Source organism: Trichechus manatus, unplaced genomic scaffold (assembly GCF_000243295.1).
Source record: "Trichechus manatus latirostris isolate Lorelei unplaced genomic scaffold, TriManLat1.0 scaffold00226, whole genome shotgun sequence".
Taxonomy (NCBI): Eukaryota; Metazoa; Chordata; class Mammalia; order Sirenia; family Trichechidae; genus Trichechus; species Trichechus manatus.
In genome coordinates this window covers 2,108,911-2,123,954 of record NW_004444162.1, presented here as the reverse complement: position 1 = coordinate 2,123,954, position 15,044 = coordinate 2,108,911, and the positions used below count along the sequence as shown (strand labels likewise).

The following is a 15,044-nucleotide window of genomic DNA, read 5'->3' as shown; positions in this document are numbered from 1 at the left end:
ATGGGGTTGTTAACCAATGTCATAAAACAACATGTGTACTACTGTTTTAATGAGAAACTATTTGTTCTGTAAACCTTCACCTGACGTACAAGAAAAAAAAAATTGTAGGTATCAACCAACATATAACTCGTTGTGTACAAACACACACATATACATACATACATGCAGAAATAGGTATAGATGGGTATGTTCGTATACACATACATGTATTTCCTAGCTCTGTTAAGAGGGCCTAGAAGCAATGATACCCCAGTAGGAATGCTTACATCTAGTACCTAGCTTCTGGTTTCTAAATGCGATTCTCTGCTAAAAGGAACAAGGGCTCCTTGGACAAATGTGATTTCAGGGTTGAGGTAGGAAAAGTACAAGATAAGCCTAGAACATCTTGCTACACTAAAAGCTAAGAAACTGCTCTAAGACTGATAACAATTTTAAAAAGTAAAAAAAAAAACCACAGGAGGAGGAGATGCCAGTGTCCAAACTAGGATAATCTGAGGATCAAATTAAATAATGATAATAATAGTTATAACCCATACACTAGAATAAGAATCCATGAGTCCATGCTCATATAAATAAGTAAGCAAATTGAAAGACAAGGGAAAGCTCCTTAGAGTGCCAATTAGTAAATGTACAGGGAATGATGGAATTAGGAAACTACAGGCATATCTCATTTTATTGCACTTTGCTTTATTGCACTTTGCAGATACTGTGTTTTTTACAAACTGAAGGTTTATGGCAATCCTGCGTCAAGCAAGTCTATCAGCACCATTTTTCCAACAGCATGTGCTCACTTCGTGTCTCTGTGTTAACATTTTGGTAATTCTCGCAATATTTCAAACTTTTTCATTATTATTATATCTGTTACAGTGATCTGTAATCAGCAATCTTTGATGCTACTATGTAATTGTTTTGGGGAGCCATGAACCACACCCATACAAGACGGCGAACTTAATCAATAAACGTTGTGTGTGTTCTGACTGCTCCACTGACCAGCTGTTCCTCCATCTCTCTCCCTCTCCTCGGGCCTCCCCAGTCCCTGAGACACAATAATACTTAAATCAGGCCAATTAATAACGCTGCAATGGCCTCTAAGTGTTCAAGGGAAAGGAAGAGTCTCTCACTTTAAATCAAAAGCTGAAAATGATTAAGCTCAGAGAGGAAGACATGTTGAAAGCTGAGATAGGCCAAAAGCTAGGTCTCTTGTGCCAAACAGTTAGCCATGTTGTGAATGCAAAGGAAAAGTTCCTGAAGGAAATTAAAACTGCTACTCCAGTGACACACAAATGACAAGAAAGCGAAACAGCCTTATTGCTGAGAGGCAGAAAGTTTTAGTGGTCTGGATAGAAGATCAAACCAGCCGCAACATTCCCTTAAGCCAAAACCTAATCCAGATCAAGGCCCTAACTCTCTTCAATTCTATGAAGGCTGAGAGAGGTGAGGAAGCTGCAGAAGAAGTTTGAGTCTAGCAGAGGTTGGTTCATGAGGTTTAAAGAAAGAAGCTGTCTCCATAATATAAAAGTGCAAGGAGAAGAAGCAAGTTCTGATGTAGAAGCTGTAGCAAGTTATCCAAAAGATCTAGCTAAGATAACGGATAAAGGTGGCTACACTAAACAACAGATTTTCAATGCAGATGAAACAGCCTTGTATTGGAAGAAGATGCCATCTAGGACTTTCATAGCTAGAGAGAAGTCAATGCCTGGCTTCAAAGTGTCAAAGGACAGGCTCACTCTCTTGTTAAGGCCTAATGCAGCTGGTGACTTTAAATTGAAGCCAATGCTCATTTACCATTCAGAAAATCCTAGGGCCCTTAAGAATTACGCTAAACCTACTCAGCCTGTGCTCTATCAATGGAACAACAAAGCCTGGATGACAGCACATTTGTTTACAACATGAAAATTTTAAGCCTGCTGTTGAGACCTACTACTCAGAAAAAAAGATTCCTTTCAAAATATTACTGCTCATTGACAATGCACCTGGTCACCCAAGAGATGGAGATGTACAAGGAGATTAACATTGTTTTCATGCCTGCTAACACAACATCCATTCTGCAGCCCATGGATCAAGGAGTAATTTCAACTTTCAAGTCTTGTTATATAAGAAATAGATTTCCTAAGGCTATAGCTGCCATAGATAGTGATTCCTCTGATGGATCTGAACAAAGTAAACTGAAAACCTTCTGGATAGGATTCACCATTCTAGATGCCATTAAGAACATTCGTGATTCATGGGAAGAGGTCAGAATATTAACATTAACAGGAGTTTGGAAGAAGTTGATTCCAACCCTCATGGATGACTTTGAGGGGTTCAAGACTTCAGTGGAGGAAGTAACTGCAGATATAGTGGAAAGAGCAAGAAAACTAGAATTAGAAGTGGAGCCTGAAGATGTGACTGAATTGCTGTGATCTCATGATAAAACTTGAATGGATGAGGAGTTGCTTCTTATGGATGAGCAAAGAAAGTGGTTTCTTGAGATGGAAACTATTCCTGGTGAAGATGCTGTGAACATTGTTGAAATGACAACAAAGGATTTAGAATATTACATAAACTTGGCTAATAAAGCAGTGGCAGGTTTGAGAGGATTGACTCCAATCTTGAAAAGTTCTACTGTGGGTAAAATGCTATCAAACAGCATTACATGCTGCAGAGAAATATTCCATGAAAGGAAGAGTCAAATGATGCGGCAGACATCACTGCTGTCTTATTTTAAGAAATTGCCACAGCCACCCCAACATTCAGCAACCACCACTCTGATCAGTCAGCAGCCATCAACATCAAGGCAAGACCCTCTACCAGCAAAAAGATTACAATTCGCTGAAGGCTCAGATGATGGTTATCATTTTTTAGCAATAAAGTATTTTGTAATTAAGGTATGTACATTTTTTTTTAGACAATGCTGTTGAACACTTAATAAACTACAGTATAGTGTAAACATAACTTTTATATGCATTGAGAAACCAAAAAATTAATGTGACTCGCTTTATTGCGGTGGTCGGGAACTGAACCTGCAATATCTCCAAGGTATGCCTGTACCAAGAGCAACTAGTATTAACTGTTTCGGGAAAGACTCTCAATAGAGGATAACACTAGTAAAAAGTGGAAGTGTGATAAGTAACAGTATCTTTACCTAGTTTCAAAGTATCTCTCCACAATTACAAAGAGGAAAATGGTAACTTTACAGTGGAAAAACTGAGCAGACATTACTTTAATCAAGAGATCAAAGTTAAATCACCAGTAATGGAACAAATGGATATCATGTGCCTCATAATATAATGCACTGAGGATACAACATCATTTCTGTGGTATCCCTGACCCCTAAAAAACTGAATATAATCATAAGAAAAAATCAAATAAACATGTAGAGATATTCTACAAAACAAATGGCCTATGCTCTTCAACAATGTCAAAGACATAAAAGAAAAAGAAAGAAGAACTGTTCCGGATTAAAGGAAGCTAGAGACATGACAGCTAAACATCAAGTGTGATCCTGAACTGGATCTCAGTCCAGGATACAAATTATTTTGCTATAAAAGACATGAGTGGGGCAAGTGGCAAAATTTATCTAAGGTTAGTAAATTAGATAATAGTACTATTTTAGTACCACTGATGTCTTGATTTTGATCATTTTATTGTTATTATATAAGAGAATGTCCTTGTTTTTAGGAAATATGCCCTGAAGAATTGAGGGCCAAAGAGGCATCTGGTCTACAACTTACTCTCAAACTGTTCAGAAAAAAATTACACATACACAAATGCATACATAGAAAGAATAGGATAAAACATACATGGTAAATTGTTAACATTTGGAAATAAAAAGTTTAAAAAGAGAGAAAAAATAAAATTATTGGGCATTATCGAAATGCATAACAATGTCACTTAGTGTTTATCTTTGTCCTGGCTAATCAAAAACTGCTCATTTCATTAGTCTGAAATACTCATAATTTGAAAACTAAAGATCAAGGAACTTGTCTTCTAATCCAATCACTGCCAATTACTTTCTAGGTACACTTTGGCAAATTAAAACTTCTCTCAGCCTAAGATTTCGTATCACAGCTAAAATGGAGGTACATGAATGAAATGAAAATTAGCTGTATTCACCTGCATGTTTCCCTCACCTGTTTCTAAGTGGGGACATGAAAGGATGTGTCCTTAACACCACCATTCTCTGGCAGCCTGCCACTCTCAAGAGCAATAATCCTGAATGTCTGAAGGCAGCAAATTTAGTTGCTGCAATCTCAGAGGAGGATGTGTGGCACTTTACATAACACAGTTTGACAGTGATTAACAGCTGGAATTCTGCATAGTTACTTGCTTTCTAAAGAAAAGAAGTTAGATTACCTGCTCATGAGATTTTCAAACATGCATTTTTCACAACAGACCCCAAAAGGGGTATTATTCTTTGGCTTTACTAGGGCAATCTTACTTACATCAATAATACATTTAAGTGGTTTCCTCATATATATTGCACAGTTTTCTTGAAGACCACATCAACGTATGCATTTCTCTGCCTCCTGTTCTTTAACCACATCCTAAAAGGGGTAAGATTTTACTTTTTTTCTAAAGAAATGAAATGAAATACATAATCTTTTTAGCCTTTATATATCAGGCACTCTTCACTGAAGCAAGTCTATGTTTGTTCTTTCTTAAATATTATAAATAAGTAGGGCAAAAAAAAGAATTGGGATTAAAATTAAAATTAAACTATGGTATTCCAGTGTTTTAACAAGCCAGCTATATGCTTCAGCCTATATGCTTCACAAATACAGTAAATGTTTGGACACCTCCTGCCCCAAGGGATGCAAGCCCTACTCCTACTCTAGGGTAAGGAAAAGGGAAGAAAAAGAACCAGAGACAATGGGGTCTCAGTCATTTGACCTACACTGTCATTCAGGGCTCTGTACAAATAGGATTGCCTAGTTATGAAAACCCACAACCACCTCAAATCCTGACAAATGGGCCTTTCATTTAACACACAGGTCTGGAAGGTTTTACTTCATGTAATAGTTTTTTTTTTTATTTATTTAGTAAGGGTTTGTTCCTTTTTCTCTACTCATTTTCCAAAAAATTCAACTGTAAATCTAGTAATATATTACCTTTTACATTAACTTTACAGACTATTTTCCTGAGAGTATGTGAAAACACACTATTTTCATTATCGAGACCTAATTTTTCCTTAAAGTTTTCTTTAAGTTCTAAACTTTTTGCAATTTCTGATATATTTATTCTACATTCTCCTAATATCCTGAAATTGTTATCCTTTCTCTCAGATGGTAAAAAATAAGGTACTGATTGCTTCTACTTTGAAGCAAAGAAAAAAAGTCTAATTTTTTTAGCTCTATAGAAAGAATTATTTCAACATCATGTGATAAAGAATTTTCAAGCAAATGTAAATTCAAAAATATGAATTTTGGTTTTTGGTGTACAGCAAATCATCTCATAAAATTTTCAAGTAACAAATATTTTCTGATATTTAGAAGTTCTTCCATCACAGCGATGTGCTGACATCCAACCTGTTTTTTGACATCCTGTTTGCCTTAGCTCCATTTATTTTTTTTAAATACCAATTTTAATAAGGGTACAAAGAAACGACAGCATTAAGAGTATCCGAAAAATCTTTCACTTCTTTGCAAGCTTCACACCACTAAGTCTAAAAGACAGACATAAAGTTCTAGGCGCTTTCATTTGCTGCAACCCTTAATTTTTCCATTCATTCTTTGTGGCCCAATCATAGTTTGGCCGTGCTTTTTATTCATCTTTTTCTAATTCCAAACTGCTTCAGATGAAGTATTAAAACCCAGTTGTCCTTTCAACATCTAGAACTAGCTTTCAATATTTTCACTAGGTATCTTTCCCAAACTGATTTTGTGTCATCAAGTCACTTCCGACTCAGAGAGAGTCTAAAGTAGAACTGCCTCACGGGGTTTCCAAGTCTGTAATCTTTACAGGAGCACATCACCAGGTCTTTTCTCCCATGGAGCGGCTAGTGGGTTCGAACTGCCGACCTTTCAGTTAGCGGCCTCTCCCAAACTCACAGCTATTGTTTAGTTTCATTATCAACTGTCTTATCACACATTACTGAATAAGCTGAAGAAACAATCACAATATCCTATAACATTTCATTTTGAAATTTATTCACTTTCAATCTGTGACCTCATAGGTTGAAATAATTTTCCTTTATCTTTCATTCTTTTATCATTCAAAGAAATTTAACATTTTTCACAGATGTCTTCTTAAAAGTAAACCCTTTGTTCCAATAAACAAAATATTCTTCTTATTTTGAGTATCAGGTATTTTCTACCGGTGTGTTTTAAATAAGCAAATAATAATTTACCAACATATTTCTCCATAAAAATTAGCATTCACTATAAATTTCAGTGGTTTCAAATGCATTTCACTTCTTTCTGAAATTTTTTCCAATGTTTTTTCTGCCTAGAAACTCTGTGTGTGTTTTTAAAAAAAAAATAATATTTTATTGTATTTTCAGTAGAAATGTACATAGCAAAACAGGTTCCCATTCAACTAATTTCTACACATACTGTCCAGTGACACTGGTTATATTCTTCACACGATATCAACATTCTCATTATTTTTCTTCTTGTTCCATTCCCATTAACCTCAACCTTCTCATCTATGCTTTAGAGTAACTGTTGACCATTTGGTCTCATACAGATGGGATTTTTTAAAAACAGCACAGTACTTAAGGGTGATACTGATTGCTTTTATGAGCTAACCTGCTATTTAGCTAAAAGGTGACTTGAGGGGATAATTTCGATTCAAGGATTAAAGACTATTTCAGGGTAATAGTCTCAGGGATTCCACCTGTCTCAGTGGGTCCAGTAACTCTCGATTCTTCTCCACAGCCAAATTCTTGTTGGCTACAGAATGTCAAATGCCAACCACCAAAATTCTGTATGTCATAATTTGTTACTTTCCCTGACTGGCCTTGGTCATGCTCACAAAGTGCTCACAAAATGAACAATGGTAGAAGTTCACGCAAAAGCAAGATCCTCTACATTATGCTGGCGACAGACACGGCAATTAATTATAGATAATGATGATGATGAAGTACAGTATTTGGTTTTTCCACACTGCTGTAATTCCAATACCATTATTTGACTTGACTGGTGAATTTTTAGAAATGTTTGTGCTTTTTTTTTGACATAATTTGACATAATTTCCCACAAAACCCGTAGCCCATTGCCATCAAGTCGATTCCAACTCATAGCAATTCCATAGGACAGAGCGGAACTGCCCCATAGGGTTTCCAAGAAGCGGCTGGTGCATTCAAACTGCTGACCTTTTGGTTAGCAGCCAAACACAACCACTGTGCCGCGAGAGTCCCAATTTCCCAGAAAGTCTCCATAAAACAAACTACAACTGACCATACCTATAACATTGATAACTGAAGAAAAGTAAGAAATACTGTACATAAAGCAATGCAAAGCCAAAAAAGCACCAAAATAAAGCAAAAAGTCTGTGCAGGTGGGTTGGTAGAACACCAGCCCAACTGCTGAGTTATACCAAAGGCCTCACTGCTTCTCTTTGCCATGACTGGACCTTACAGTTTAAAATTTCATGCATGCTTTAATAGTCCTATTTATTCCTGAGTTATAATGTTTTGCTCCCTTGGAAAATGAGGACCAAGGAGAGGAAATATGTTCCCCTATGCCTCTTCTTCCAATTCCCCTGTATTTTTTCTTAAGGAAGCTAAGCCTTAGCATTTTATTATTAAATTCTAGGTTGTTACATAGACGTTGTTGGGGAGTTTTAAACATACGAGACTTTCACTTTTGCAATGTTGTCTTTTAAAGGTACCATAAGGCCTCTCATTTATCTGACATCATCCAGAATGAAGAATTCCATAATAAAAGTAAAATTTCCAGAAAACTGAATCTTGTTAAGTAAGAAACTATGAGGGGTGTAAGATTTTAGCCTACCTGCAAGCTAATAAGTTACTTACACTACAAGATAAATTTTAAACTCAAATGTATTAAAGCTTTCCACTATTTGGTCCCACATTATTTTTCTGCTCTTTTCTCCCACCCCAAACCTTTTTATTTTTCTTCACATGGTCATTTGTAATCATGTTCGTGTTTACTGGTTTATGTTCTGTCTCTTGCACTAAACCTAAGTTCCAAGCAAGCAGAGTCCATACCTACTGCATTCATACCTATATATCCAGTATCCAGTATAATAACTGTCACATAGAAATCACTCAATATTTGTTAAATAAATTAAAAGGTACTTAAATGTAATTTGTCTGTTTCTACCTACAAGTCTACACTCTGCTCCCCTGGCCTCACCAAAACACATCCTAAACGCTGTATGAATTCTCACCTGCCATATGACTCAGACCTGTCCCTCTCATAAATCCTCCCCCAAGCAGGCCAGTCTACAGTCATCTTTCTGTAGTTTCATATCACTCATCTAGCATGCATCAGACACTGGCATATTATTAGCTATATGTATGTCTTTATCCCCATCTCAATTATAAATTCTCTGAGTAGTACACTGTCAACAGCTGCCTTAAGAGTCCAGTAACTAGAAGCTGTACCAATGACTTTCACGTCATTTAAACTTTAATTTGAAAACTTAAAGAGTTTTCCATTTGCACTTCTACAAACTGTCTTTATTTTGCCTGAACAGAAAAAGAAATAAGGAAAGGATAAAATTTAGAGAACTGATTTTTCTTCTATATAAAACTATCCTACAAGCATAATTTTGCCCCTCAAAATTTTCCTACAATAGTTTGAAATCTGGCTTAAAATAAAACTATAAACAACTCAAATGTCTTTTAAATGGTGAGAAAACAAACTGTAGTTCATCCATAGAATGGAAGACTACTATTCAACAATAAAAAGGAATAAACTACTGATATATCAACAATGTGGATGAATCTCAGTTGCATTATGCTAAATGAAAGAAGCAAGACTCAAAAGGCTATTACACAATTTGATTCCATTTATATGACATCATGGAAAAGGTAAACAATAGGGACAGAAAACAGATCAGGGGTTGGAGATGGAAAAGTAAGGCTGACTACAAAAGGGAAGACAGAATGCTTTGAGATGAGGGATCTATAGTATATCTCGATTGTGGTAGTAGTTACACAACTGTACACATTTGGCAAAGCTCACAGAACTATTCACTAAAAGAGGTAAATTTTATGATATATAAAATATACCTCAATAAAGCTTCCCTAAAAAACATTTTAAAAAAATCAAAATACAGCAGCCTAAACCAGAACATTAATCATTAGGTCAGTCAACCAGCAAATACACTGTGAGCTAGCATGCTATTAAGCCCCTGGGATATAAGAGGAAGGCAGCTGACTGGTCAGCACACTGGCTACATGTCTGGCATAAGGATATAGAGGTTCAAAACCCACAGGAAACAAGACACAAGAATGGCAAATGGCTCTGCAGCAGACAGTGCTCACTGCTGTACCATTAGGAGCTCCTGAAGCAGCACTTTAGCTTCATCTAAAAGCCAAGAGCTCCCACCTGTACATATTTTAATAACTAAGAAAATGTTTATATTTGCCATTTCCAATGGAAAAAAAAGTCATTTTCAAGAACAAAAGACTGCAGGAAAACTATCGATTCTACACCTAGTCCTCACTTTTAGAACCAGAAAGAATTGAACTTGATCAAATAAAATTCCTTATTTATATATAAATACTACTACTACCACTACCACCATTGAGTAAGGGATTACTGTGTGCCAACCACCATACTAGGTAATTTACCTACAGGATTTTACTTCATTCTCACAACTCTGTATTATTTTCTCCAACTAAAAAAATGAAGAAACTAAGGCTTAGAGAGGTTAAGAATTGTATGCACAGCCATAATCCCAGTGAGTCTAGGACTAAAAATAGGTCTGTCTCACTCCAAAGCCCCTATTCTCAACCCTCTCTTATACTGCATCCTCAGCTGAAATGATTCTTATATGACATTACTGATTCAAAGCCCAGAGCTGCCACATATTAACAATGTGATCTTGAAGAACCTCAGATGTTGTATTGATAAAATGGGGATAATTACAGCACTTACATCAAAAATGTATAAAGATTAAATGAGATAATTCATGAAAAGCACTTAGCACAGAGCACACAAGAAATGTTAACTATTATTATCCTTTATCCCTCTTAAAGCAAAGGTCAGCAAATTTTTTCTGTAAGGACCAAATAGTAAATATTTTAAGCTTTGTGGGTCATATGGTGTTTGTTGCAAGAAAACCAGGCAGTGAGCTGGATTTGGTCCAAGGCCCATAGTTTCCCCATCCCTTCTCTAGAGCAGGGTTCTCAGACCTGAACACTACTGACATTCTGGATTGGATAATTCTTTGTTCTCAAGGCTTATTCCGTGCATTGTAGGACGTCTGGCAGCATCCTTGGCCTCTACCCACTAGATGCCACTAGTATCCTCCCAGTTGTGACAACCAAAAATATCTCCTGGTGGGTAGGGGCAGGTAAAATGACCCCAGGTTAAGAAACACTACCCCAGAGCAATCAAAAATATAAAGAGCTGTAGCTTGAATCTTCTAATTTTAAAAAACGTTTACTAAGTGGAAAAACATAATTTTACACACTAAAAGGTATTTATACTTACTTAGCTAAAATTCCCACACTTAGCAATAACTTTATAACTTCAGTAATACACACAGCTGTGGTTGAAAAGTAGAGTTCTTTGTCTGACGTCCTTGTGTATCTCAAAGCTATGGTGTAAGCTGCAGCCACCAGGGTCATCACTATCAAGCAGTATAACTTGAATAACAAATTGACATTCTCTGGAAAATATGTGAAACAAAAAAATCATTGAGTAGAGAATGTTATGTATATAAAAGTTAATCGTTATAGCCAAAATGCTTTCCAATTTCAAGTACAAAACACTTCTTAAATCAATGATATTTAAAAATTTACTTCCAAGGCAACTTGGCGCTATAGGCAGAAGCAACACACCATCCCTCCAAAGCAAAGATCCGAAAAACTAAGTCAAACAAAGAAAACGGCAATCCTGAAACCCTAAGCATCAAATGAAGAGATAAAGAACTCAGCCAAGCACCGAATGGAATAAGAAACTGACAGAGAACAGAGAGCGAGGAGAGATACATGCAGAGGTCCCCTATCAGCTAATGCAGCACGGATCTGCCATCTTGGACTGCTATCAGAGACCAGCGAACAGGGGGTACGAGAAAGCAGCTTCACGGAGCTTCCAGCAGGAGACAGAACAACCAGTAACCTGCAATATACGCTTTCCCATCCCCCACCCTTCTTCACCTCGACTTGGCCTCCTCTGTATCCTGCGGCTACAGTCTCTTGGCCGGGAAGCATCGGCTTCACCCTGGTGTCGCTTGGATTCCACCTACCTGCACTGGCCAGCTCCCTAAGTGCCAGTTGTTGGCTGCTGGTGTTGCTTTTTTCTGTCCTTTAGATTTCTTCCTTACCTCACCACCTCCCCCAGCTTTCTCTCAAATACCTGGCTCTGTGCACCATCTTTGCTTCTTCCTGGAAGGCTATGAAACGCCACTCGAACGTGAGACTATTTCCCAGCCCGTGATAACACGGGGCTTTTTTTTGTTTGTTTTAAATTGTTTGTTTTCTTTTTCTACTCTCAAATTGGGAGCACATTCTAGCCTGGCAGTACTGCACAGCTTGGGACCTAACCCCTCAGTTTGCACAAACACGCAGAGAGATCCCTGAAGGCATTTCTTTTTTCTTGATTTTTTTTGGGTTTTTGTTTGTTTGTTTTTGGGTGGGGTGGGTTTCCTTGTTCTTTTTTTTTTTAAATTTGTTTGTTTTCTTTCCTTTTCCCTCTTTTTCACTTTTTGTCTTACTCCATTACTCAGTTTCTCATCTCGCTATGCTTTCCTTCTCTTCCTGTCCCCTGAATACCAGGCGCTGAGTGACACTTCTACGCCTTCTAGCCAGGCTGTACTTCATGGCCTGGGAGCAACTTCCACAGACCTCATAGCCGCACAGGTGGGATCCCTGGGAGCTTTTTCTTTTTCCTTCTAATTTTTATTTATTCATTTTTTTCCTTCTTCTTCTCCTTTTTTATCTTTCTCCATTTCATAGTATCTCACTCTCCACTCCAACGGCAAGCTCCCCTAACACTCTTTTTTGTTTGTTTGTATGTTTTTGGCTTTTGTTCCTTTCTCCTCTCTCTCCTCTCTCCCACACCCATCTTAGTTCCACCCATCACAATCTCCTCCCTCTATCCTGCCTACCTGCACTGTGCGCTGAACATCATACCACCAAGCAGCCCAGGCACGGCCTACTGGAGTCTGCCCTGCACTGATTACCGGCCCACACTGGTAGCCGTAGTAAGTGCCACAAACAACCCATCCTAGCAACTCCTCTTGAGCTAAACCTACCCTGCTGTACCATATCTTAGCCACTGACCCTGCCAATTGGAGAAGGAGGCAGAAAGTATCCCGCCCACAAACGGGCATACAACAAAGAACACACAGCCTGCCTGCTGAGACATAGCCAAATAAAACAAAAAATGACAAAAAAAAAAAAAAAACTATTCATAAACAAGAAAAATAAATACCAAACGCCCTGAAAACAGCCGACAATATCAAAACATTTACAAAAACAAGGCAGGATGGTTTCAGTATGAGTCCAAAATAAAACATCCGATGACTTTCCAGTAGAAGAAAAATCACTAGAACTACCTGATAGGGAATTCAAATCTCTAATATTCAGAGCTATACCAGATTGAACCAAAAAGCAGACAAAAATGAGGAAAAAATAGACAAATCCATGGAAAAGTCAGACAAATTCATGGAAAATACAGACAGAAAATGGAAGAATTCAGGAAAATAATGCAGGAACAAAATGCCAAAATAAATTCACAACTAGAAATCATACAAAAACAACAGTTAGAAATCCAAAAGATAAACAACAAGATTTCAGAAATGGACAGTGTCATAGAGGGGCTGAGGAGCAGGCTTCAACCAGTGGAAGACAGGATCAGTGAAACTGAAGACAAACACTTGGATACAACTCTGTTTGAGGAAAAATCAGAAAGAAGAATGAAGAAAACTGAAGAGACCCTGAGAATTCTGTGGGATACAATAAAAAGCAAAAATTTTTGAGTGATCAGAGTTCCAGAACAGGGGGAAAAAACAGAGAGGATCATTGAAGAACTGCTGACAGAAAACTTCCCCAATATCATGAAAGATGAAAAGCTGGCCATCCAAGAAGCTCAACAAACACCATATAGAATAGACCCCAAAAGAAAATCACTAAGTTAGGTCATAATCACACTCACCAAAACCAAAGACAAACAGAATCCTGAGAACAACTTGAGGAAAACAAAAAGTCACATACAGAGGAGAAACAATCAGACTAAGCTCAGATTATTCGGCAGAAACCATGCAAGCAAGAAGGCAATGGGATAACATACATAAAACTTTTAAAGAAAAAAATTGCCAGCCACGAATAATATATGCAGCAAAACTCTCATTCAAATACGATGGTGAAATTAGGACATTTCCAGACAAACAAAAATTAAGGAAATATGTAAAAATCAAACCAAACTTACAAGAATTATTAAAGGCAGTCCTTCGAACTGAGAACAAACAATTTCAGCTCACAGGCTGAATTCACGATGCAGGATCATACCAGCCGGATACCAATCTAGGAAATGAACTCTCAAGGACTATCCAAAACCAAAAGAAATACAACAGGGAATCACAGCAGTTAAACTGTAAATGACAACAACATCAGAACAATAAAAGAAAGAATAAATGCTGCAGGTATACAACCTTTTAATGGAGAGGAGAGCAAGGTGATACCAAGTAATAATAGACTGCTTCAAACTTAGGAAGATAAGGATAAATTTCACAGTAACCATAAAGAAAGTTAACAAACCTACTCATCAAAATAAAGAGGAAAAACGTAAAGTCTCAGAAAAAACAAAACCTACAAAAGACATGGAAAAAAAAATCCACAAACAAAAGGAAGTCAGCACATGAGAGTAAGAGAAACAATGAAAACGTCAGCACCACAAAAAAAAAAGCACTACAAAATGACAACAATAAACTCACACCTATCAATAATTACGCTGAATGTAAATGGCCTAAATGCACCCATAAAGAGAGAATGACAGAATGGATAAAAAAACAGGATCCATCAAAATGCTGTCTAAAAGAGACACATCTTAGAAACAAAGGTTGGAAAAAAAAGTATATCAAGCAAACAACTACCAAAAAAGAGCAGGAGTGGCAATTCTAATCTCAGATAAAACAGACTAAAACAAAATCCACCATAAAAGACAAAGGACACTACATAATGATTAAGGGGGCAATCCATCATGAAGACATAACCATAATAAACATCTACGCACCCAACAACAGAGCTCCAAAATACATAAAACTCTAATAGCACTGAAAAGAGAAACTGACAGTTCCACAGTAATAGCAGATTTCAACACACCACTCCTGGAAAAGGACAGAACATCTAGAAAGAAACTCAACAAAATTACAAAAGACCTAAAGGGCAAAATCAGCCAACTTGACCTCACAGACATATATAAAACACTCCACCCAACAGCTGCAAAGTACACATTCTTTTCCAATGCACATGGAACGTTGTCCAGAATAAACCACATCTTAGGCCACAGAGCAATCCTCAACAAGATCTAAAACGGTGAGATAATACAAAGCATTTTCTTTGACTACAATGCCATCAAGGTAGAAATTAACAACAGGAAGGGCAAGGAAAAAAAAATCACTTACATGGAAACTGAATAACACCCTGCTTACAAACCACTGGGTAAAAGAAAAAATCAGAGATGCAATCAAAAAGTCCTAGAATCAAATGAGAATGAAAACACATCATACCAAAACAGTCCTCAGAGGACAATATATAGCAATAGATGCACACATCAAAAAAGAAGGGACAAAATCAAAACATTAACTACAGAAAGACAAGAGCAAAAAAAGCCCACAGTCACCAGAAAAAAACAAATAATAAAGATCAGAGCAGAAATAAATGAAATAGAGTACAGAAAAACAATAGAAAGAATCAACAAAAC

General features: G+C 37.1%; 1 protein-coding gene across 3 annotated transcripts in view; it reads right to left on the bottom strand.

Annotated features, from left to right (window-relative positions):
- The window catches only part of SLC35A1 (solute carrier family 35 member A1), a 42,346-nt gene that overhangs the window by 17,034 nt on the left and 10,268 nt on the right, over positions 1-15,044 (bottom strand). For all 3 annotated transcript variants that reach the window (XR_002825980.1, XM_004388982.1, XM_023742954.1), the window contains exon 2: positions 10,611-10,788. Coding sequence is in view for 2 of the 3 variants with exons in the window: in XM_004388982.1 (XP_004389039.1) it covers positions 10,611-10,788 (178 nt within the window). In the remaining variant the exon portion in view is untranslated. The remainder of the gene's footprint in view (positions 1-10,610; positions 10,789-15,044) is intronic.